The 27,446-nt window shown below is 35.4% G+C and overlaps 1 protein-coding gene across 1 annotated transcript in view; it reads left to right on the top strand.

Moving 5' to 3' along the window:
- LOC148949323 (ubiquitin carboxyl-terminal hydrolase 48-like) overlaps nucleotides 1-27,446 on the top strand; it is a 302,263-nt gene that overhangs the window by 204,656 nt on the left and 70,161 nt on the right. Inside the window, exons 10-11 of the mRNA XM_089092923.1 lie at nucleotides 19,387-19,514; nucleotides 24,581-24,751. Coding sequence (XP_088949049.1) covers nucleotides 19,387-19,514; nucleotides 24,581-24,751 — 299 coding nt within the window. The remainder of the gene's footprint in view (nucleotides 1-19,386; nucleotides 19,515-24,580; nucleotides 24,752-27,446) is intronic.

Genomic DNA, 27,446 nt, shown 5'->3' with positions numbered 1-27,446 from the left:
AAGATTGCATCTAAAAGGGAGAAAACACTGATGAAAAGTAGTGTCGTAATGAAATAGGAAAACCAAATTTATTGCCATAAACTAATATATATGCAGAAACTTTGTTACTGTAAAATTTGACTAGTTATAGCAGTCTTTAATTGATAATTTTTTCGTTAATGGTGGATTGCTTGAAAGATCCCAAGCAGATGTGGTCGTGTCCGACGGCTCGGATCACCTTCTTTTAATAAGTAAAATAAAGCTAAATCAGTCAAAGGAAAATAAACGAAATGAAAGGACTTCGTTTTACCGTGAAATGAATAATAAAAACCTTAAGATTTTCGCACATATGATGTATGAAACAAATTTCCCGCGTGTAATAAAGGAAAAGTTTCCAAATACTGCATATGATCTATTCAGTGAGATAGTGACGAATGTAATGAATGAAACATGTCCCTTGTGAAGAATAAACCCTAATAGAAATTTGCCTAAGAAACCATGGATAACAAAAGCTATTCTAGTTTCAATAAAGCAGAAAAACAAACTTTACGTGAATTATTTAAAGGATCATTTAGATGATAGTTTTATAAAATTCAAGAGATTTCGGAATATTTTAAATTCAGTAAAACAGAATGCTCAGAAACTTTATTTCCAAAATGAATTTCATGAAAATCAAGGGGATATGAAAAATACATGGAAAACAATAAATAAACTTTTGGGTAAATTTCAGAGTAAGGAGGAGATGAGAGTCATGGAGACAGCAGGAGGTCGTCTTACTGATTCTCAAGACATATTTGAATTTCTGTGTGGTTATTTTGCAAATGAAGGAAAAAGACTCTGCGAACAAGCGCGGGCTAAACTACACACATCTGCGAGTTTTGGATCTGTCATTAAAAGACAGCCTGTAAGTCAGAATTCCTTTGAGTTTGCAAGGTATTCGGAACGGGAAGTGGCACGATTCTTGGGTACGATGAAGTCAAGCTCTAGCGGGATGGACGAGTTTTCCCTGAAACTCATAAAGGCCGCAAAAACGAGTGTCTTACCTGTGTTGACGCACCTCATCAACCTTTCTTTAGATCTTGGAGTCTTCCCCGAAGCACTAAAGATTGCAAGAGTGATTCCTCTTCATAAAGGAGGGAAAAAGATGACCCATCGAATCGAAGACCTATATCTATTCTCCCATTTTTCTCTAAGTTATATGAGAAAGTGGTACATGCCCAGTTTAGCTATTATATTGAAAATAATAAAATTCTAATGGAAAATCAATTTGGGTTCAGAAAAGGGCTATATATGAATACGGTAGCTCTTACATTGGTTGATTGGATTAGTGATGCATTTGAAGCTGGTCTCATACCCGCAGCTGTGTTTTTGGAAATGAAAAAAGTGTTCGATACGGTGGACCACTCAGAGCTTATTCAAGCTCTTGACTCGATTTGTGCGAAGGGTTCACGCCTGGAGTGGTTTTCATCGTATCTACACAATCGGTATCAGATAGTTCAGAATGGGTCATCTTTATCTTCAAAAAAGAAAGTAGAGTCTGGGGTCCCACAAGGGTCAATCTTGGGACCTCTACTTTTAATTATTTTCATTGATCGAGTGAAACATTACCTGTCAGAGGCTGGTGTCATCCTGTTTGCAGATGACACTTTGTTCTTTCTGGCAGCGCCTTCACTTGATGTTTTATATAATAAAATTCATAATGCAGTTTCTGAATTTCTAACTTTCTCAGCAAAATATGTTAACCCTAAACTTTTCTAAAACCTTTTTCGTGATATTTTCTAGACCTTCTTCTAGTGCTGAAAATGACCATATAACGGTTCAAGAAAATGTGATAAAGAGAGTAGCAACAACGAAGTATTTGGGGTTTTTAATTGATGAAAACCTGTCGTGGAAAAACCATTCAAGTACAATAGCTGAAAAATTAAGCAAAGGCCTTGGGGTGATGCGAAGAATTAAAAACATATTCCCAAAAAAGATCCTGAAAATGATTTATTTTTTTTTATTTTACCCATATATTAGCTACGGATGCTCTATACGGGCAAGTAATTTTGTTACATGTTTCAAAAGAGTACAAAAACTTCAGAATAGAGCTGTAAAATTATTATCTGAATTTGATGATTCTAATGAGGTTCCTGCTTATGAGCATTTTAAAAAGAATAAGTTAATGGATGTATCCCAAATTCGAGATTACCAAGTCGCGATTTTCTCGTATAAATATTTGAATCAGCTGCTCACCCCTGCTTTTGAAAATATTTTTACTTTTAATAGAGACCTTCATGATCATAATACAAGAAAAGCTGATGACTTAACTCATGAGTTTAGAAGCACCACTCGGGCATCTTTTGTGATTCGCCATTATGGTCCCCATGTTTGGAATATATTGCCCGAGTGTGTGAAAAATGCGCCTAGTCTTCCGGCTTTCAAGTCACGGGCAAAGAAGTTTCTTTTATCTCGTGAGTGAATTTGGTGTTATGACCACTCCAGGTTGTCATTCTATTTAAGGTATTTCCCCGATTTAGCTTGCTTTTTTTCTTTTTTCTTTTTTTTTCTATATACTTCTTGTCTTTTCCTCTTTATCTCTTTTTTCCTTTATTCCTTCATCAGATAATTTTATTGTGTGTTGAGTAGCAAGGTATGAATGTTATTTTAATTAGCTGAGAGTGATAACCTTGCTTGCCCTTTCAAGCTTATTGTCTTTCTTGGCAGGCGAAAGGCGAATAGTGTTTGTTTTCTTTTTTAATAAATGTATATCTCATATCTCAGATTTTCCTAAAAATCAAAAAAGAAAATTGTTGAACATGATGTGTATATATAAATATATATATATATATATATATATATATATATATATATATATATATATATATATATATTTATATTTATATTTATGTTTTCGGGGGTGGCAACAACATGCCGCCTTTTAATAATTTTCACTAGTTTTGTATTTGGATTCATTGTTCATTGTAATTTATGCTCGTTTTAGAGTTAATTTCTTCATTCGTAATACTTCATGTTCATTTTAAATGCCACTAGTCCTTTACATTGCTCCATTGCGAGATTTTGAATGACTAGAATATTCTTTTGATCCAAGATTTTAGTTCGGGGAGGGAAAGGGGGCTACCCAAATATTTTTTAGGAAATGCATCAACCCCCCCCCCCCCTCCCCGGATACGGTTTTGTATATACATATATGTATACCTGTATATATATATATATATATATATATATATATATATATATATATATATATATATATATATATATATATATATATATATATATATATATATATATATATATATATATATATATATATATATATATATATATATATATATATATATATATATATATATATGTGTGTGTGTGTTATATATATATATATATATATATATATATATATATATATATATATATATATATATATATATATATAATGTTTTATGTAAGCTAATGTGTGATTATTTTAAGATTTAAGTTCACTCTTTATTTTTCGGGAATTTTTTTTTTCAATTACTATACTACAGAATATTTAATACTCAAACGCTTGCTTTGACTTACAACTCCAAATAAGTGTAGGCAATTTGGACTTGATTGATTCTGCTAGAAAGATTAAGAAAAAGAATTTTGTTTTCAACCGTTATTCTTATCATATTGCAAAAAACCGAGTTTTTGTTCTGGCATTTTATTTAAGACTTTGAAGAATCTCGTTCTGCAAGATTTATATGAAAACTTGTTTTAATCGACCTTAATTTTGTGCACTGAGCTGAGAGAAGAATGGATCCAATTTTTCTTAAGATGAAACAAGATGGTTGTTTCAAAGAGTCCCTTGGTCAGTTGGCAATATTAAACTCCTTATTAATTTCCGTGCTTCTTTTTATATTCAAATACCAGTTACCATAAACCTACTTTTATATAAAAATAGAGTCAATAGGTTTATTTAGCTTATGATGATTAGACAATGTTTTCACTAAAATTAAGAGAAAATAGTAGTAAGGTGAAAGAGCGTTCTTGCCAAATCTCTTAAAAATTGCTTTATTGGTGTGTGGTACGTGTTTTTTTTCTGCCACATCCGACTTTTTCCCTGTAATTATTTTGATCGAAGAACGTCAAATGTAAACCGTCTTAAAATCAGAAAAAATCCTATATGTCACAAATTTTCAGTTCAGACACCCATTGGATTTTTCTTAACACCAATTTAGGGTATGAAAATTTACTCTTGGTGGCTTTTACAAGTTGTATTTCTAACCATCTGTGTAATGAACATATATGGGCTAAGTCTTGGGATCAATTTATTAATTTTTAGGGAGAAAATGCACAAGTCGAAGCAAGGTAGAAATGAAGTGAATCCAATCTTTTGGAACTACATAAACATCCTTGCTATTGTAGTTAGTGCTGTGATACCCCAATGTCCCTTCTGAATTTGTTTTATATTTGTATTCTGACCTGACAGTTTGACTTAATTTGGTTATTCATTATTGGCAATTTTATATTCGCAAGTATTTACACGTCTGTCAAACACTTTTTGGTGACGAACTGTAAGTAAGGAGCGACACGGCTCAATAGTAATCTCAATAGTAACCTTTTTATATTCAAATATCAGTTACCATAAACTTACTTATATCAAACAGTTCGTGGTAACGAACGACCCGACTCAATAGTAACCGAAACTCTAAAAAGCTATATCCTACAGCCTATAACAAAAGGATGGTCCTGGATTCTCTTATGGGATTAAATGTTAAATGTTGTTGCTTTCTATTCAAACAGTTCGTGGTAACGAACTGTAAGTAAAGAGCGACCCGGCTCAATAGTAACCGAAACTCTAAAAAGCTATATCCTATAACAGTCCTATAACAAAATAACAAAAGGATGCTCCTGGATTCTCTTATGGAATTAAATGTTAAATGTTGTTGCTTTCTACTCTATCTTGCGTTTAAATATCTTATGTTTACGTTTCTCTGAATCATTTGTGGGTTTGAGCTGTTTTCAAACAGTTCGTGGCAACGCAGTTTAAGTAAAGAGCGACCCGGCTCAATAGTAACCGAAACTCAAAAAACGGAATTCTGATACCAATAGATACATCAAAAGAATCATCTTTTATGCTGATTTCAAATATATAAGTTTCATCAAGTTTAGTCTTATCCATCAAAAGTTACGCGCCTGAAAAAATTTGGCTAATTTTAGAAAAAAGGGGAAAGACCCCCTAAAAGTTATAGAGCCTTAATGAAAATCACGCCATCATATTCAGCGTATCAGAGAACCCTACTGTAGAGGTTTCAAGCATCTATCTACAAAAATGTGGAATTTTGCATTTTTTGCCAGAAGAAAGATCACGGATGCGTGTTTATTTGATGGTTTTTCTTTTTTTCAAGGGTGATCGTATCGATCCAGTGATCCTAGAATATCGTGAGAGGGCTCATTCGAACAGAAATTAAAAGTTCCAGTGCCCTTTTTAAGTGACCAAAAAGATTGGAGAGCAACTAGGCCCCTCCCCCGCCCCTTTTTCCCAAAATCACCCGATCAAAATTTTAAGATAGCCATTTTGTTCAGCATGGTCAAAAATATGATAACTATGTCTTTTAGGATGACTTAATCCCCCGAACTCCCCGGGGGGAGGGCTGAAAACTATGAACTTTACCCACTGTTAACATCTAGTCTTGGTTTTTGGGAATTATACAGACGTTTTCAGGGGGAATTTTTTCTGGTAGGGGGGGGGGGGTTTATACAAGAGGATCTTTCCATGAAGGAAGTTTTCATGGGGGAAGGGACATTGCTTTGAAGGAGGCGCCGGATTTCCCAGCATTATTAAAAAAAAGATCAGAAATTAAATTTTAAAAAAAACAAGTTTTTCAACTGAAAGTAAGGAGCAACATCAAAACTTAAAACGAATAGAAATTATTACGTATATGATTGGATTCACTCCCGAGGTGGGTTCAATACCTCGCTCTTTAAGCCAAAATTTTTTTAGTACTTTCATAAGAGCTATTTATTCTAATTAACGGCCTTTATTATTAAGGGGTCATGTTTAAAGAATTGGAATAAAATCCGAACTTTAGCTTAAAGAGCAAATTATTGATTGGGGGGCGAACCTCCTAATATATATATTAAAAATTTATGCATATAGAAGTTCGTTACGTAAGTTAATTCGTAAGTTACGTATATGCATTACTAATAAAAACGTTCATAAATAAAATTAAACAAGTTTTGAGAAAGCCGTTTAACCAAATAAAAGTAACATTAATATGCAAATTTTGTTTTAGTTATTCATGCACGGTGAGCCAAAATCAAAACCTGAATTAATTCAAAAACGTTCAAAAATCAAATTAAAAAAGAAGTTTTTTTAACTGAAAGTAAGGAACGACGTTAAAACTTAAAACAAACAGAAATTATTCCGTATATGAAAGTGGCTGTCCCCGCGGCAACGCCTCGCTTTTTACGCTAAAGTTTGACTTTCTCACAACTCTATTTTTTTAAACAATAAAAAACTTTAGCGTAAAGAGCGGGGCGTTGAGGAGGGGACAGCCCCTTTCATATACGGAATAATTTCTGTTTTTTTTTAAGTATTTGGTATTTGAAATCAAAAGTTTCCAGTCATTTGATGTGTAGGGAGATACAATGCCTTTGGGGATAAAATGTAAAAAAACGAAGAATGCAGGTTTTTTATTTTCTGATTTGTTTCAGTCGCATTTATAATATAATCCATTAAAAAATGTGTTGCTTCTGGAAGTAAAGGTTTAAGTTGAAATTAAAAACTAATAAAAATTATTGCTTTGCCGATTACGCAAGATCAATCTTATATAACTTGCTAAAATAAACTGATTTGTGATACTTTTCTATATTTGTAGAATTATAAAACTAGCACTTTACTGAAAATACAAAACCTACGCAAAAAACAGCACACTTCCTTTGCGAGTGAAAAATTCCAGAAGTAGCCAGCAGAAAATAAAAGACTAATTTATAAGGCTCTCAATAGTCTTTCACCGGTCATAATATCGATAACTTTAGCACACAAATCTGATTCTTTAAAAAAAAATAACTCAGGTAAGCTTAGTTTTCAGTAAGGCTCTATTTTTTTTAATTTTACAAAAATAGGAAAATATCAAGAGTCAGTTTATCTGAGCTAGAGTTTTGTGGATGTATTTTGCGTAATCTGCGAAACAATCTTCATTTTTTCTTTTTTTTAATGTGCACAACGAATTTCAGGGGAAAGATCTTGATCTAACTTAGGCGATGAAATAAAGAAGTTAAAATTAGTTTTTGTTAAAGTAAGGTATTAAATATAGCTTTTACTTCCTATCCTCCTTAAACTTCCCACAAGCTATGTGCAACTTTGTCACAAAGAAAAAGAGTCTGAGGATTATATTATCGTCAGTTTCTTTGAGAAGTTACAGATAAAAAAAAAATTCTTAAAAATAAAATACAATTTTCTTAAAAATAAAATATTTTATTTTGATTTTGTAGTTTTTCGTCTAAAAGTTTGTTTTTTTATCTCACTTAATAAGGTGTCTTGGACGGGGAGTATACAAGAGCAGGGATTTTAAACCTCTAATGAAGGGTTTTGAACCATGGAGATATGATCGCCCGGTATCTGTAACTTCTCAAAGAAACTGACGATAATATAACCCTGGCGGAAGAAAAAATAAAGAATAGAAAGGAGAAAAAGTATTAACCATGCAAAAAAGTGATTTTGCTTGTTTCTCCAGATTGGGGGCTCAAATTCTCTGGCATTGAGGTTTAGACTATTAAAAATTGATGGGTTATCTTAGGATTTGTATTTCCCGGTATTTTGGTCCGCCTCGAGAAAAAAAATGATATTTTATGGCACAAAAAATTTAGCAAGTTTGTTTGAAGGATGAACATTGTGAGAATTGTTCAATTTTGATTATTTCAATTTTGTTTTGAATTTGAGTGCATCTGTAGATACCCAAGTGGGCCAGGATAAACCTACTTACCCAGACTTTCCCATAAATTTGTCATTTGCTTCAAGGTTTTTGTTGATTTAACTAGCTCATTTTTCTGGCGTTGACTTCATTAGGTTCTTACTAAATTCCACTATTACTGATGGCGTTCATTTAGTTTGCGCCCGAATTTTTATAGTTGACTGAAGAAAGAAATACAGTGAAAAGAAGAAGTTGAAATCGATGTGTTAATTTAAATTTAATCTGCTGAAAAAGGATGTTAATGACTTTTGACTATTCAAGATTCTATAATGTCAGTATTGCAAAATGCTAAACACTGCCAAGTGCTTAATTTCATCCAATCCAACCTTCTACAAGGGGTTTACGGTGGGACCCTCAAGCGTCCAGCCGCAGCATTCCTTGATCTAGCAGTGTTGAGAGCCGCCAAGCAGTCTCTCTATGAAAAGTGTGCTCCCAGTCAGCCCAATGTTAAAAGCCCCTCCGCTATCGACGAAATACTTGAGAAACTCAAAGATTGCGATAAGCGCAGTGTGCAAATTGCAGTCTATGTCATCATTCACCCGGCAGAAGTTCCTCTAGTTCCCGCTACCACGTATTCTGCCATTGCAGAGGATATGCGCATGATTAAGCGCTCGCTGGTCGTTGTAGCTGAGAATATGGAATCCCGTGATTTCTCACCGAAGCTCCATCTGACTCGAGTAGTGACGAGAGCGATTTTGTCGTAGTTCTCGAATATTTACCACCAGGATGTGACAGCTCACTGAACCGGAATGTCACTCTGGATACCTTTGTTATGAAAGCAGCTATTCGCAAAGTTGTCCTTTCCAAAGAAAAACTGAGAGTGCATCTACGTACCGCTGAATCTGCCCATCAATTATGTGATGAAGCAGCTGTATTATTCCAGCCTAGCACTCAGGCAAAGATTATTTCAAATGTATACCTTGGACATATCCGAAATTACTGTGCCGATCTAGGCACCCAAGCTATTGCTGATTGTAACCCCAGCATTACTGCTGCAAATCAGATCGGTGGGTCCACCACAATCAAACTTGCTTTCAAGAGTAAGTTAGATCTCAAGAAGGCATTGAGAGCAATGAAGAACCAGAAATGACGAGCCTTTTCTCGCCCAGTTATATATTTTTTCGTTAAATATTAATGGCACCAAAGACAAGGACGCTGTAATTGACGGTTTGTTAAGTGAATATGACGTCATTTGTATTCAGGAGCACCACTTGACAAAGAACAATCTGAACTGAACTTTCTTCGAAGATCCATCCTTCACGAAGTATTTCTTGTTGCAGCTAAGAAGACTAGAGGGTGCCCCTTCAGTGATATAGCTACATTTGCAAAAATGGCTTTGAAGACGAACTGATCTTTTCTACGGACAGAACTATAGCCTTATTAATTCAGGGAATAGTTTCTGTGGATGTTTATAGGCCCACTGAATACAGCACGACTGTTTCTTTGACCCGATTCTCTAAAGTTTGGAACGATATGTCAAAGCTCCTTCGGGCTACGGGCTCTATAAATAAGCCATGGATTGTTCGCGGTGATTTGAACTGTAATATACGCCTTCCTGGAGCGCGTAGCGACATCTTCTTGAACTGCCTTCCTCCTGCTTATATGATCTGTAACAAAAGCCAAGACTTTACGTACGCTTGCAATACTGGCGCTACATCTGATTTAGATCATGTTGTTTGCTCGCAAAATACAAATTTAGTCGCCCCTATCATAGTCCTTATGTCCAAAACCTGCAGTGATCACCAACCAATTGCGTTTAAGTTCGCCCCTCTGCTTGATATGCCAAAGAACAAATCGAAGTGGTGCAACAAAAGGGACTGGCCAAAGTGTGACAACGCCCTATTTTCGCTAACTGTGATTACTTTATTGTCTCTTATTATTAAAGTGCCATACCGTGTCCTAGCAGCCGGGGTGAGCCACTTGGCATCAAAGCTTGATCTTAATTTGTATTACGAGCAAGTTCTACATTCCCTGCGTAGAGCCGAAGCCTGTGCAGTTCCACTCAAAATGGTCCGAGTTGGCAGAAATCATGGCGCCAAGTTCATAAGGCTGAAGAGAGTTTGTACGGCCAACCACCTTCCAATCTCTTACTTAGTGCATGAGAAGAATATGATAAGGACGCTTTCTCTGATAAGAATCTTTCAATCAGTGCAAAATTTTCTGCTTGTGTTCATTCACTACTGCCCGCTCGATTCACGCAATCATATATCCCTGTTGTTATAATTACAAGCATCCAACTAGCTGTACTGAAGTTGAAACCCTCGTTCTCACCCGACAGTGAAGGTCTCTGCTCCGAACACCTTGTTAGAGCACCGGAAAAACTTCATTCTCACCTCCAGCGGATTTTTGAAATGAAATTTTGAAATTGAATCGTGACAAATGGTTTTCTTGTTGGCCATATAACGTCTGTGCTAAAGAGAGGTAAATCTTCAGATTTTTGTGAATCATATTGGCCAATCACAGTTGCTTGTAATGTGAGCAATGTGTTCGAGTATTTAATATTGTCCGTTGCCTCTGTTGAAGATTGCGGTGCAAATCAAATCGGTTTCTCGTTGTCAACATGGTCTTGGTTGTCAACATGCCCATCGAATTTTGTCTAAGATCCTTGTTGACGGACAATCCAAGAATGATTCAGTGTTCCTTTGTACAGTTGATATTTCGAAGGCTTTTGATTCTGTGAATCATCATCGGGCAATTGCTTCTTAGATTAAAGCGGGAATCAATAAAGGTGTATGTGTGACGCTACTTTATTGGTATATTCCATTGCTAAATGGGATTCGAGGCTGAGTGTTCCGATTCAAATAAAAAGTGAGGTCCGCAAAGGGAGCGTTCTATCGCCTAGCAGATTTAAGTCGGCTATTGCTGATGTTCTGGATGGCCTTTTACCCACTTCGTTTCTTAACGGTGTGGAGATAACGTATCTCGCATACACAGACGATGTATTGCTGATTAGTAGAACGCGCAAAATTCTTCAATCGAATCTTGATAGGCTTTTGCACGACTTTTCTAGTATCGGTCTGCGAATTAATAGTTTGAAGCAAGGCCGTATCCAGGGGTGATTCGGGGTGTTTGAATCCCCCCCCCCCCGAAATGTTTTTCTGACTCGTAAAACATAATAAAAAACGATATAAACAAATTTTGTATGTTTTTGAGGTTTTTTTTGCAACCTCCCCCCCCCCCGAAAAAATTCTTTTGTAAAAGACCCTTCGAAACAACTCTGGATACAGCCCTGGTTCGAAGTGTGAATTTTTAGCGTTTAACTGCAGTTATCCAGTTTCTGTTTCTATTGGTACTTCTACTATTTCCTGCGTTGATTCATGCATGTATCTAGGAGCACAGTTCGCTTGTACGTTACGTCAGACAAGAGAGGCAATAGGCCCGTTTTTTAGCACTAAGATCCTACATCTAAGATCTTACTGCTCACTGATGTTAGCAGAAAGTATGAAGACCGCCACTGTTCTCCCATATAGAACAAAGATAAGAGAACTTTGATAATCTACTCATCATTCTTCTCAGACCACAGATCAGAGAAGAATGATGAAAGACGTTTGCACAAAAATGACCAAAGATGTAAGATCTTAGTTCAAAGATTTCACTTTTAAGTGTTTACTGACAAAAGACGTAAGATCTTAGCACATTGATGAGTGAAAAAACGCCCCTAATATGTTGTCAAATAGTGGGAAGTTGCCGGTCTAGTTATGGTTTGATCCTACCAAATCGGGGTAGATTTTGCCGGAAAGATATTGGACAGATTTTCTCGTCTTGTGTTTCGCCCCACGTTACGTGTTTATCGGGAGTGCTTCTCCATCTGACAGGAAGCGATATGTCGCGTCTTAGAAAAATTACTTCAAGTTTTAAACATTTCCTATATCTTCCATCTAGGCATGTTAATTCAAAAAAGGTTCAGAATTTCCTTGTCCAGGATCCTTTCCATCATTTAGATAGTATTGAGATTCGTGCTAGGCGTAAATCAGCATCAGCAAAATCGCGACCCGTGCCTCTTTTTTTTAATAGTGTTTTAAGTGATCTTTAATATAGATTTTTTTTCTTATGTATTCCACTTCTTCCTCTGTGTTTTTATAGTGGGTTTGTAAATAAAAAGAAAAATGACCGAATACCACTTTGCTGCGGTACAATATCTTCAGTTACTTAAAAAAGGTGTTAGATATTGCGATATCTGCTCGAATGAGCCATTTCCCAATATTTTACAGCTGCTTGTCCGAGACTTATCAACCCCAGGAAGAAAACCCTTGTAGTTCAAGATGGGGACCTGTAGTTCTCCGACTTAGGGGTTTTGACAAGGGCAATTATTTTGATGAAATTTGCATTTCGATCCGCTGCCATTTTTGAGGCGTTCGAAGCTCTGTTTCAAAATCCTCAGAAATTATTTTGGTAATAAACTTTTACCGTTAAGCTAAACCTATGTAATAGTTATCATTCTCGAATCGCCTTAACTGAAAAATTTTTTTCACCTGACAGTTCGTCTCAAAACACCATCTGGAACTGTCGGCTACTATGGGCTGTGGTTTATCCTTTACTATGTTTTAGCTATTGCTGCAACCATGACATGCAACACCTGATTAAGGTATCATCTTGAAGTAATGTCATGAGCTAATATTCTCTAGGATAACAAATTGCAATAGAAATGATTTTTACACCATGCTGTAGAGAAAAAAAAAGCTGAACAAAATATTCAAAGTTGCATATTCTAGGTCAACGCAAAACTAGTTTTTGTTTTGCTTTTCGTGTCAATTTTTTTCAGTTTTTTTCTATAAAAAAATGAACTTTCGGTAATGTTCGTTTTTGTGTGTATGAACTACCATCCCGATGTAAAATGAAGAGCTGAGCCCGAAAATGAAAGCAAGTTTGATGTACAATGTACCAGAGAAAAGTTTCATAATTATCAATATGTCTCAATCATCATCAATATGGATTTTACCGTTTTCATCGTTGTGACCTCTTTTTCACCATACTATCAGAAGGCAACTATTCTGACATAAAATGATGAGTTGAGCCCAAAAATCAAATTAACCTGATGCAGTGTCTACTAGAAAACCCGTTTCATATTCATCAATATGCAGCAGTTTTTTATTTTCATTTGACATGTTTCTGTTAGCACTTATTTTCCACCAATTTGTCGATTGTTGGTAAAAAACGAATTACAATAGAAATGATTTTACACCGTGTTGTAGAGGAAAAAAAAGCTAAACAAGATATCCAAAGTTGGACATTCTAGGTTGACCCAAAACTAGTTTTTTTGCGTATCGTGTCAGTTTCCTCGGTTTCCCAGCAAAAAAAAATTCAGTTCCGGTAATTGTTCGTTTTTCTTGAACTGAATTATTATTCCTGTGTAAAAAGACGAGATGAGTGCGAAAATGGAGTCAAATTTGGTTATTGTATGTAAAAAAATTTCATTATCATCAGTATGAGATTTTTACGCTTCTCGTCCTCGTGACCCCCATTTTTTTTTTCCAACCCATCTTTCGCTGGCTAAATTGTCGGTTTTGAGATCTAATAATTAGTTAGCCTGAATCTGATCGTCGCTGGCTCCATCACCTGATAGGTCGGCCTAAAATAAGGTGACTGCAAGATGTTTATTAAAACATTAAAAATATTAGAAAAGAAAAATCATCTATGAAACTAGTTTTCAGCGACCGACATTTAAAATATTTCTTAGAATAAACTATTATCAACACACTGACTAGTCTTCACAACTGATAAAACTATCGAATACGTTTTCATGAACATTTGAAATGCAGAATCATACTCCGACTAGTACTGACACCTTGATATTTTGATTCAGATACCTAAGCATTGATGTCATCCTCGTCAACTTAGCTTCTAATTTGTTCAGGGTTAGAACAAGCTGTACCTTTGCATCTTTTAAACGGTGCATTGCAAGCTAAGCCTTATTTAAAGCAGCTATGCCTCGTTGAGCTACATTCCAGTTCACGGGAGCACTTCACGATTTTCAAAAACAGACAAAGGGCTGGTGGGACGTTAGTAGTCAATGGATACAAGAAGTTATCTTTATTTTTTCCATCCCCATTCCTAGGCTTTAAGTTCAGAACAAGGATCTCCACTCCATACCTAAACTTGGTAGAAAACCCTATAACTATGGAATTTAACCGCATCAGAAGTTGGTGTTAACTGTTCTGGGTGGATGAACGTGCTAGCAGTAGTCACCTTCTTTTTAAAACTTCCCTGCGGAGTTCATTCAGATTTTCCCATTTTGATGAGCCATATATCATGAACAGAGTGTTTTCTCCAGCAACCCTTACTTCCTCCTTTGAAGCTGACTTCAGCATGAAAAGTGCAGCTGATGTATGAAAACCAGCATCTGCCATTAGCTTCTTCAGAGCTAGGCCTTTTCTCACACTGTGAATCCGTGAAGTAGAGTCACAGCCTAAGGTGGCGTCAGCAAAAAGAATCAGATGGCATGTCTCTTGGTCCACCTTCTCTTTCAATTTGTGAATATCCCATATTTGGGGAGCTTCGTTCGACTTTGGCTCAGGTGCAAAGACTAGTTTCTTGCTTGATAGGTCACCATGATAACATAATAGAACCAAAAGATCATCATCTCCAATGATGACAGTGGCGTAATACCGGGAAGAATCAACAGCAGCTTGCACACTTATGACATCTGCATAACTTGGTGCCTGGACTATGACGAAACCCTTTGATTGGAGATAAACAGCCAACGTGCAGATAAACCTGGCCTTGTTTTTCTTGCAGGACAAGAACTCATCCTTGTTTACCTTCAGCTGCATATCTGATGGGAAGAAGATCTCACGGCCGATTATACTACTTCTTTTTGTCTGGGCCATATCCTTTATGGTAGCCATCTCTGCCATCTTAGCCGTCAAAGACAATAGTGGCAGATGGATACTTTTGGGTCACGTAAGTAGCGAAATGGTCAAGGATTTCGGAGTATCGTTCGTTTTTCGCCCATGGAATCCTGTGCAGAAGAGCTCCACCGTCGATGATTCGAATGTCTTTGGGAAGGGGAGTAGAGCGCTCAAGTTTGCATAAGCCTGTGCTATAGCCTTGGCAAACTCTGGCTTGTTCGGAGACTGGAGCATGCAAGAACTGTCAAAAAGTGATGCCGGGTAGGAACACAGTTTTTGTTGAAAGTACTCAGATTCCGTGACATTGATCCTCTTTGCTAGCGTGATGAACCTCTGAAAAAGGAAAGTGGTATCCAGTCTTTTGCAATCTCCACCTGGATTCTGCTGTGTAGTAATTTCAACTGCCTGTTGTTTTCGTCGAAACACAAAATCAGCGACCAGCTTCCCAGACATGGAGTCAATGATTCTTAGGCCTAAATCTCTAGCAGAATTAACGGTGGCAAATTCGTAGGCTGTCAGACCGTTAGTGATGTTTCTTAGTTGAAAATCCCCATTAAATGGTGATGATAAATAAAAGTTCAAATAGGGATATTCCTTTTAATAGACAGTGGTAAATTTCACAAACAGTGATAAATTTCACATAAATACTAGATATTTCGGTCACAAATGCAGTGTCCGTCATCAGTGGTAAAACTAAACTGAAATAATTAAAAATAATAAGTTATATCCGAATAAAATAAAACAACATGTTGTTTAATAATCTAATTTTTTCCAAAGCAAAAATGGAAGCTAGTCTCTTTGACCTTCTTGGATCCGGTCCATTAGGGTTGAATGAACTAACTTTCACTAACATTTATCACTGTTTGTGAAATTTATCACTGTCTATTAAAAAGATTTTATCCCTATTTGAACTTTTATTTATCGTCCTGGAAAGGCAGTGTGGTCTCCAAAATAATTTAAAAGGTGGTCCTTTTTCTAGGAAATCGATAACGATCTGGGTGTCTTTACAGTCTCTTAGCTGTCTCGGCTCGGATGTTTCCTTATATTGTTAACTAGTTCCATGGAAAATCTCTGACATACCCTCCATTAGAAGATTTAGTGCAGAGCAGACTAGTCAAGACAAAACCCATAAAGACCTTTGAACCACTGTCATACCACTTTCATCGGTAAGGCCACCAGCTGTTTTGAGACAACGCATGAGCTCCTGCTCAATGACAAGAACCCCCAGCCCAGAATCTATCAGAACGTCTGATCACATGCATCTCATTATGGAAGGCTTGATAAACGGCAGGATGGGTTTCTTGGAGCTTGATCATTCGCTGGATGTAAAGCTGGCAGGATTTTGTGTAATTGTTGTGCCCAGATGCCGCCAGATAAGGTAGCATGTCAGAGATGGATTTTAAGTGGAGATCCCATGACCCAGATAGCTCGGCTCTTAAGAAATTTCGCAGTACGGATACCATATCGGAGTATTGGAACCACAGTTTTGAGGTCCTATACTGGAACAGTTCCAGTCTCTTCCTATCGATGAATCCCACTTTTTTTCCAGGGAAGGGTTTCCTTCTATATCCGCAACGTCCGCTTCGTTGTTCATAAGCTTTGTGTACAGGTTTCTGAGTTCCAATATTTGTTCAGCCTTCAGGATTGATTCAGCAACACTGGAACTTCTGAACTGCCTTCTGTGCCTTAACTGGTCTTCTAAAAGAGCCAACCATAATTTATCAGCCCACTTATTTTTTTTATTATTTTTTTTACCAACAATTGACGAATTGGGGGACAATAAGTGCTAAAAGAAACATGTCAAATGAAAATAAAAAACTGCTGCATATTGATGAATATGAAACGGGTTTTCGAGTAAACATTACATCAGGTTGATTTGATTTTTGGGCTCAGCTCATCATTTTATGTCCGAATAGTTGCCTTCTGATGGTGAAAAAGAGGTCACAACGATTAAAGGGTAAAATCATATATTGATGATTATGAAACTCTTTTATGGTACAGTGTACATCAAATTTGCTTTCATTTTCGGGCTCAGCTCTTCATTTTACAACAGGACGGTACTCCATACAGAAAAACGAACATTTACCGACGGTTCCTAATTTTTAGAAAAAACTGAAAAGATTGACACGAAAAGCAAAAAAAGTAGTTTTGCGTCGACCTAGAATGTGCAACTTTGGACATGTTGTTGAGCTTTTTTCTCTCTACAACATGGTATAAAAACCATTTCTATTGCAAATTGTCTGGGGTCGACCCATATTTCTGGATAGTTTGCCTGTACTATGATTCATCTTAGGAGCGTTAAACAACAATTGAATGGTGTCATTCAAGAATGTGTATTCTATTTCCGACTGCCCGACTAAATGACACTGAATTGCTCTTTTATCAGCAAATGAATCCGATATGCCATACATTCAGAACTTCTTTCATGATCAGCTTCATCTTTTTTTCTGCATCATCTTTACCAAAAGTAATCCTTAAATGGTATGCATAGGATTCGCATTCTAAGAAGACTTAGCCAAACATGCAAGTGTCTACTAGCTTTGATGTATGACAGGATTGAATCCATAGAGAACCGATTGCAATACGACTTGCTTTGCGTGAGGTCCCAGGGTCTTTGGAGGGTTGATTCTGGTCTTTTTGCTTTGAAAGCTATTAAAAGCAAAGATGGATTTTAATGCTATGTATGAATAAACAAATATCTATTAAAGCACTTGGGAACACAAGCATTTTTATTCAATATATCCTGAACTATTTTCCTTACAATAATCCGCTGGATGCACTTTTTTCCAGCAACGTTGATTTAGAGATTTGAATGAGGGTTAATTTTAAATATATACATATATATATATATATGTATATATATATATATATATATATATATATATATATATATATATATATATATATATATATATATATATATATATATATATATATATATATATATATATATATATTCTCTTAGAAATTCATCATGCTGTATAGGGCCCCTTGAAAGTTAGGGTTGGGCCAGTAGGACCATAAGGTGCCTCCAATAAAACTTTTAAGCTTTCATTGAAATGAAAAGGACCAAAAGGTCTTCCACTTTACCTTTCAGTCTTTCGTAACAAGCTGCTGCATAGGGTCCCTTCGAATTTGAAATGCAAGGGCATAAAACGAGCTAAAATTGAATTTGAAAGGGAAGTTTGTTTAATGAAAACATGTTGCTAGAACAAAATTAAACCATGTATACGTTAAGCTGACTCTTTTCAAAAGAAAGTGTTTCTGGTTTTCCTTAACTATTCGAAAAACATATGGTTCGGAATTTTATAAAAAAAAAAAAATCGAAAATGTACCTATTAATATATAAGGTTGTGCTGTTTCTTATTTTAGGACCACAATCACGTTGCTCAATCTTCTTTTGTTTATTTTACTGCTATCAAATTCATGGTACCACTAATTACTTGATGTGCAGGTAGTCCTGGCAATTAGAAATTTTGCCATAGAGAGCTTTGTTTTGTCATAAAAAAAAAAAAAAAAAAAAAAAAAAAAAAAAAAAAACATAAAAAGCTGCCAACCACTTTAGCTCATCCTAACTAAATGTAACGCAAAAAAAAGTGTCAAGTTTTGTTTTGTTTTTCTACCAATCAAGCTTTGCATTGTTTAGGGACAACCAAAAGCCAACCCTTGATTTCTGCACTCGTAACCAATGTTATTGATTGGTTGTGCGATTCAGGGCCCTAATTATTTATGTCCACTTTTACTTTGGGGGTAGAGATCTTGTGCGTAAGAACTTCTGTAAATCTTAACTTTGCACGTTTCTAAGAACACTTAATTTTGACGTTTTTTCAGAGGGTAAATTAACTAAATACATACATGGTGTATTTCTGTGTGTTTTCCATACTCGAGTGTACGAGTAAATAAAAATAATTATGATCTTCTGTTTTTTTATTAATAGCCTACTTAAATTACAAACAGCAACTTTTTTTTTTTTTTTTTTTTTTTTTGTCTTATTTATTTTTTCTTTTATGAACCTAGTCAATTGGATTTCTGAACTGTTGAATTCCTTGGTAGCATGGACGTATTTGTATTTTTTTTTAATCTTTTTCCTATTCTACTGTATTTAGATTTTTCTCCTTTTTCCCTATTCACATTTGTTTTGGTATCATATGCTTTTGTTATTTATATATTTTTTTTTTGGAAAATTATTCATTATTAAAGGAGACAAATTTCACGAACCACTTGTGTTTCAACACACATTTCAAACCTTTAAAAATAGGCTATCGAATCAAGCTTTTTTTATCGATCATTTTTGCAACCCAAGTGTGTGTGATGATTGTGATATTTTCTTATGTTTATCCATGATATAAAAGTTTTATTTATTTGATCTTTTATTGTTTTTCCTTCATCCCCGTTCTATCTTTTTTATCCGTTCTCCCAGTAAATCGCAAATGAATTCTCAAGGAAAACCTTCAGACACAATGCTGTTGATCCACTCAACGCTATGTCTTCTTGCATCTATTGCAATCGGGATAGAGGCCATAACTCAATTACGTGGCCTTCGACCAGGCACGCTTATTCCCCGGAGATAATCTTATTTTCTCTATTCTTCTAATTCATCTTCTTCTTTTTCTGATTAGCTGTTTGTGATGAATGTGTATCAGCGCGAAATGCAGAAGAGATGGACAAGCTATTGACATATCAAAATGCAAAGATCTTTGTTCGATTGCTCCCTAAAGAAGAAGAAGATGTGCCGGAAGAGACACATGTATGTATAGTCTTGAACTGTTTAAATTTAGATATCTAACATAGCTGATCGAATACATCGTCAAACATATTTAGTCATTGGTATGCAAGGGCAGAAGTTAATGGATGGCATAAGACAATTTTCTGGAGAGTGGCACTTGTTGATCCAACATTAGCGCTTGTCGAAACATTTTTAAGGTTTGGGGGGGGGATAATACCGCAGTGTAGTTTCTGAGAGAGGATCGAATGTTCCGAAAATGACTTTTTTTTCATGAAAGTACTTTTGCTTCTGAATGTCTCGTAATTTTTAAACTTCCTCTTTGTTTTTAGTCTTCTAAAGGATATCCTTTAGGTACCCTTGTATCCTTGAATTTTTCTTCTTCTTTTTTGTACAGTTATCGAAGGATAAAATCCTTGAGGTGAAATTCCTCAAATCCTGCTTATGTTCGCAGATATTCTAAATAAGTATTGACTGACACGAATGAAGATAAGAAAATATATGTAGGGTTTATTCATCAGTTAACTGAAATTATTACTGGTAGGTTAATTTATTTGCAAGAATGTCAGGAACTCCTACCGGGGAACTGGGGGAGAACCGGCCTTTGTAAAATATTAAATAAAAAACAAGTTTAATAAACTGAAAGTAAGGAGCGACATTAAAACTTAAAACAAACATAAATTATTCCGTATATGAAAGGGGCTGTCCCCTCCTCAACGCCTCGCTGTTTACGCTAAAGTTTGAATCTGTCTCACAACTTTATCTCTGAAAACAATAAAATAATTTAGCGTAAGGAGCAAGGCGTTGTTGAGGAGGGGGCAGCCACTTTCACATACGGAATAATTTCTGTTCGTTTTAAGTTTTAATGTCGCTCCTTACTTTCAGTTTAAAAAAATTGTTTTTTTTATTTAATTTCTGATCGTTTTTTAGTTAATGCAGCTTTTATTTTGGTTCACCGTCATTGAATAAGTAGATAATATTTTGTTCCAATTCTTTAAAAATAACCTCTTAATCACGAAGGCCGTTAATTAGAATAAATAGCTCTTATGGAAGTGCTAAAAAATCTTTGGCTTAAAGAGCAAGGCATTAACTAAAATGTGAACCCAATCATATAGTTAATATGTTTTTTGTTCGTTTTAAGTTTTGATGTTGCTCCTTACTTTCAGTTTAAAAACTTCTTTTTTATATTTAATTTTTTTTTTAATAATGATGGGAAATCCGGCGCCCCCTTCCTATCAATGTCCCTTTTCAGAGGACAAATTTCTTCATGAAAAGATTCTCCCATATACCGACCAACACACCCCCCACCCTCCCTCCCCGAAAACAGTCCCCCAGAAAACGTCTGTATACTTCCCAATAACCAATACTATATGTTAACATTGGGTAAAGTTCATATCTTTCAGCCCTCCCCCTGGGGGCTTTGAGGGATTAAGGCATCCTAAAAGACATAGTTATTATATTTTTTGACCATGCTTAACAAAATGGCCTTCTAAAAATTTTGATCGGGTGACTTTGTGAAAAAAATGAGCGTGGGAGGGGGCCTAGTTGCCCTACATTTTTTTTGGTCATTTAGAAATGGCACTAGAACTTTTAATTTCCTTTTCAATGAGCCCTCCCACGATATTCTAGGACCACAGGGTCGATACGATCACCCCTGGGAAAAAGAAAAAAAAACAAAAAAAAAAACAAATAAACACGCATCCTGATCTTTCTTCTGGCAAAAAATGCAAAATTCCACATTTTTGTAGATAAGAGCTTGAAACCGCTACAGTAGGGCTCTCTTCTGATACGCTGAATATGATGGTTTGATTTTCATTAAGGTTCTATAACTTTTAGGGGGTCTTTCCTCCTTTTTTCGAAAATCAGCCAAATTTTCTCAGGCGCCTAACTTTTGATGGGTAGAATTAAACGCGATGAAACTTATATATTTGTATCAAAATACCGTTTTCTAGAGTTTCGGTTACCATTGAGCCGGGTCGCTCCTTACTTACAGTTCGTTACCACGAACTGTTTGAAAACGTCGTTTTGAGGCAAAAATATATAAAGTTTGTCTTACTTACTTTTCACTACCCTCGAAAGGAATCCCCTTTACTGTGGAATCCCCTTTCCGTCCTTCTTGTTTGCACCTGTGTTTTAAACAAAAATTGACTGAATTAAGAGATAATTAAATATAAAAAAATTGCAACAATGTCAGGAACTCCTACCGGGGAACTGGGGGAGAATTGGTCTTTGTGAAATAGAAAATGTTATTTTGAGGCGAAAATAATATAAAGTTTGTCTTACTTAATTTCTTTACCCTCAAAATGTCCTTGCGATGGAATCCCCTTTTCATCCTTTTTGTTTGCAGCTGTACTTCAATCAAAATTTGATTGAATTAAGAGATAATTAAAAACAAAACAATAGTTTATTAAACTGAAAGTAGGGAGTAAAAATAAAACCTGAAATGAACAAAAATTGTTCCCTATATGAGAGGGACTGCCCCCTTCTCAACCCCTTGTTCTTCACGCTGAAGTTTTTTAGTAATTAATAAACTTTTTATTCTAATTAAACAACCTTTGTGTTTCAGGAATTGTTCTTAAGAATTGGGATAAAAAGTCAAACTTTAGCGTAAAGAGCGAGATACTGAGGAGGGGGTATCTCTCGTCATATACGGAATAATTTCTGTTTGCTTTAAGTTCTAATGCTACTCCTTACTTTTATTTGAGAAACACTTGTTTTTTTTTATTTGATATGTGATTGTTTTTCAAATCATGTCTTAAATTTCCCTGCCTCCACTTAATGGGAAGTTTCTTCCTCGGAAAATCCCCCGTGGAGAATTTATCCCGCAGAAAATCCCCCCTCTATTCAGTTTAAGTTTGGCTTTAGGATATTTATTTTGGTTTCTCTTCATTACAGGTTCCATTTATTCATCCATCAGAGTCGGTTTTTGGGGAGGGATAGAGGGGGCACTTGCCCCGGGCGTAGGATTTCAAATCAATAATCTAACTGTTATAATCATGTTGTAATTTTTGAAATTTTATTTTATCCCCCAAAAAAGCCACCAGACAATTCCAACCCGGCTGAAAATTCCCCCAGTCAATTCCCCCGGAACAGCTCCACATGTAAAATTGAGTCGCCAAAAAGAAAGTATGACAAATAAAAAGAACTTCATTTAGGAATTCCGGCAAATTTCTCCCGTGAAAAATTTTTCCTGGAAGGTTCACCCTCGGAAACTTTCTTTCCCACGGAAAATTCTCCCCGTGTAACCCTCCCCCCCTCCTGACAAATGTGTATACTTCAGAATAACGAATACTATCTGTAAATAATGGGCAAATTTAATAAATTTCAGCCCTTTCTGCGGGGGCTGCCGTGGGTCATGTCATCCCCAGAGCATAGCTATTGGACCTTTCAATTGTGCTGAACAAAATGGCTATCTTAAAGAGGTCCTGGGAGGAGGGCTAGATGCCCTCCAATCTTTTTGGTCTCTTGAAAATGCCACTAGAACTTTTAATTTCTGTTCAAATGAGACCTCTCCCGGTCTTCTAGGATCATTGGTTCAAAACAATCACCCCTTGGAAAAATAAAAATAAATAAACACGCACCCGTAGTGTTTTTTTAGGCAAAAATTCAGAATTCTACATTTTTGCAGATGGGACCTTGAAATCTGTAGTGTAAGGCTCTCCGTTACGCTGAATTTGATGGCGATATTTTCGTTAAGATTCCTTGACTTTTTGGGAGTGTTTCCCCATTTTTCGAAATTCGGGCAAATTTTCTCAAGGCTCGTAGCTTTTAATGAGCAACATTAAAGTTGATGAATTTTATATATTTGTCAGCATAAAAATCCAATTCGTTTGTTGTATCTATTATTATCAAAACTGGTTTATGGTTGCTATTGACCCGGTTTGCTCCCTACTTACAGTTCGTTACCACGAGCTGTTCGATTGAAATATGAACATAGTGTCTATTACTTCTTTTATTCTCTTATTGTTATTTTATTATTGTCTTATATTTTCGTATTATTTTGTTATTTATTTATCACTTCTATAGTTTTATTAATCTTGGTTTTAAGGGAATGTAAAGAAGATAGAAGTCTATGAAAAGCTTTTTTTTACACTAAGTGTTACAATTTCAAGTTTTAGTAGATCGCCTTTGACAGAACATACTTAAAAGTATTAGGACGTAAGTATCTTTTTATGACCCACTCTACTTTGCGAAAACCTGGGATAGGAAGTTTTTAGGGCTACTTTTCAGGGCTTTCCTGTCGCTTTTTTGAAAAGCAAACTCCCCCACCCTGTTCTGTCCTTCCGAATGAGCGTCTTTGAAAGTACACAAATGATGACTCCTAAAGAATGTTAGCTATGGTTTTCAATGCCTAAAAACTAAGCGAAAAAGGGCTAAGGGATTATCGTATCATAAGTTTGACGTTAGTGTCGTAATTTGAAATCGTTTCTCATGTTCAAAGAATCAAAGAGCGACAACCTTCAAATGAATAATGCCAGTCATATCACTCGGCTGCTTCACCGGGAAATGAATTGCTTCAGCAAGAGCAAAAAATAATGATGATACGTCTGTGACAACAAAACTGCCAAAAAAATTGCGGACATTTTTTATATTCCTTTTCTTTTATATCATCATTCGTAGCTGATTGATGCGGACGCCTTTTAATTAACTATTTTAGGATAATTGTTGCGAAACTGCGGCTTCTAAGTTTTTGTGTTGCTTGTCTTTATGAGTGTGCACTTTTTTTAACGATGGGTTTGTTCGAATGATAGTAGCGAAAGCTAAATTAAGCTAGAAGAATGATATATTTTTAATAAGATTATTATGCCTCTAAATCCTGACGAATTTTCAGTTTTTAATTTTGAGATTAAGTAAGGGTTTGGTTTTGTATTTCTTAATGTAACATCTTAAACGTATCAAAATCAACAAGCTAGTAAAGTAATGAAATATTGAATAGCCATGATTTGGTAAGTTTTTTCCTTTCATTTCATTCCTTTCCTTTCTCTGTTTTCCTTTCCTTGCAAAACCTTCATGATGGACTATCTTCTTCTTCTTTTTATATAAACTGTCTTTCGTGACAAACAAACATAGAAAGCAAAATATAATTCCAGTTAACCTCGAAAAGAAGAAAAAAGGAAGAAACTGAGAATAATGAAGAGGTGCAGAGCACAGCTGATGCTGCTGGTCCTGTTGAGCGACGGAGTCAACGTCATCGCAAAACACGAGGTGAAAAAGAGCTTCGAGTATCTTCAACAGAGACAATAAAGGATCTCAAAGTTCGTGTAAGAAATACTTCTGTATTATTCCGTTTTGCCTCTGACATTAGAAAGCAATTACCTTTTCTCTCTGAGTAGCATCGTATAGATACTGGGACCTCTAGATTAGGGGGTTTCCAACTTTCTTCTAAATCTTAACCACTTTAAATATCACAACATCTTGTACCATCCATCGTAGAATATTTTGGCTTATTTACTCGCTTATGAATGTGCCATAGAGTTGTGCAGATAGGGAAGAAGTGGGGTTTGGGTCCTGAGTCAGACCCGAGCTATAACACTAGATGAGTTTATAAAGAAATAAGACACTAGATACAGGACCGGATAAAGGGCGATTGGAGCGATTGGGTCCAATCGGGCCCCGCGTTTGAAGGGGCCCCGCGTTTGAAGGGGCCCCGCGCTGCCATCAAAATGAACAATCGATTTTCGAAATTTTGAAATATTCTTAACAATGCCAGTAAGCGTTGATTCTGGAAAGAGATCATTTTCCAGGCTAAAACCAATAAAGAACAAATTATCTGATATCAACAATAATCAGGATAGACTAACTAGTTAAGCAATTATGTTGGTAAAAAGTGAAGACACAAGGAAAATAGATTTCAAAACCGGTCTTAGAAGCATTTGCAGAAGAAAAATTTAGAAATATAGACATTCATGTGCCCATATTAGCTGATTTATATTTCAAAAGGCATTTACATAATATCTAGGGGACACAAACATATATTAAGGTAAGCACAAAATGAGCACAAAAAAGAAGAAAAGAGGACAAAACCGTTGGCTCGAAATGAGTAAACTGAACCCTCAAATGAGACAAGATCCAGAGAACGCCCTGAGAAATACAAATGTACGACTGGTGATAATAAACGACCTAGACCGTCAAAAGTGACAAGATCAATCCAAGCAGCTTAGGCAAAAGGCACTGAAAAATGTCCGAAGCGATGATAAACGAAAATGAAGATCAAAGATGTATGCAGTTAGAGTATTAACGAAACTGAAATTAGAAAAAGTCAAAAATGAAATTGAGGAGCATAGAAATATGCAATTAAAAGATAAGTGGCAGTGAGGTTCACAACGACACAAAATGAAAGTGAGGAACAAACAAAATATGGTGTTACAAGATATATGACAATGATTAACAGAATAAATCAAACTGAAAATGAAGAACAGAGAGATGTGTGGTTAGAAGATGTACGACCACGAGAACAAAGAAATCTACAGTCATAAGATAATCAGCATCGAGAATTACAAGCAACAGAACGTGTCAAAAATGATAGGAAAGAAAAAATAATTGTATGGTTAGCAGACACGCTAAATTAATAATCAGAAAGTGTCATAAATGACAGTGAAGAACAAAAACACTGCTGTCAAAGACGATGAGAATTAGAAGGAGACGAAAATGAAAGTGCAGAAGAAAAAAATATTGCGTTAGAAGAATAGCACCATCACAATCTTCGATGCTAACTGTGGCGTAAAACGAAGTAAAAACCTATCAAGATGCCGTCAACTACGTAAGTGTTATTTAAAAGTCATTGGGGCCCTTAACTCTGTGTGTATTCACTGTGGAGTCCTCTATTATCCCGCATTAATCACCAACAAAGATGAGTTACTTGTGGACTGCTGCCTGCTCAGTCAAATTGCATTCCTGAATCGACCATTTTCAAAAGAATTTGTTTGGCCTGTTATAGGACATCACTTGCTCTCTAAAGACTTCCATAAACAAATAAGAAACTGGAACTCATGTTTTGCTGCAACTTTATTCAACGTAAGCGATGATCGAGCCAAAAATAGTCCTAATGTTTTAGGCTTCAAAACAGCTGGACAAATTTATCACAAAATCAATTTAGCGGCACACCCACCCACAGGCCCCTGAAGGGGATTTTGAACCATATTCGTAAGGCCAAATATACTTTTTAGACCCCCAAAAAAAAACACCTTTCACATCTTTTAAATTATTAGATCAGTCATAACCCAACAGACCTCATGGAAGAAATATTGTGAGAAACAAACAACCATGCTAAAGATTATCTGAAAATGCATATATATATATATATATATATATATATATATATATATATATATATATATATATATATATATATATATATATATATATATATATATATATATATATATATATATATATATATATATATATATATATATATATAACTATATACATAGTTAAAAGGTGTTGGGGAAAAGGTGGGCGTGAGAGGGGGTTAGTTGCCCTCAAATTACTTTCGACTAAAAGGTCAGCATATGGGAGAAATAGAAAGTTCCAAGTATTTCAACTTTATTTCTATTTATTCTCCAAATCCCAAGATTATCTTATTATCCAGCTAATACAGTCGATTTTCTTACATTGGCCAAGCTAAACGAAACAATATTTAGTATCCAAATTTTCTCTCCAAAATAACAATATTCTTTTTTTTAGAGGGATTTTCTACAATAACTGATAGGCAGCCTGTATTAATGTTGTTACCAGTACTAAAATACTTATTATTACCTCGTATGCTTGGTGATAAGTGAGTAGTTAAATATATATATATATATATATATATATATATATATATATATATATATATATATATATATATATATATATATATATATATAAATATATATATATATATATACATATATATATATATATATATATATATATATATATATATATATATATATATATATATATATATATATA

This window comes from Artemia sp. Qi Xiang Cuo, chromosome 8 (genome assembly GCF_049724085.1).
Source record: "Artemia sp. Qi Xiang Cuo chromosome 8, ASM4972408v1, whole genome shotgun sequence".
NCBI lineage: Eukaryota > Metazoa > Arthropoda > Branchiopoda > Anostraca > Artemiidae > Artemia > Artemia sp. Qi Xiang Cuo.
Note: the sequence above shows the minus strand (reverse complement) of the source record. Positions and strands in the feature narration are given on the sequence as shown.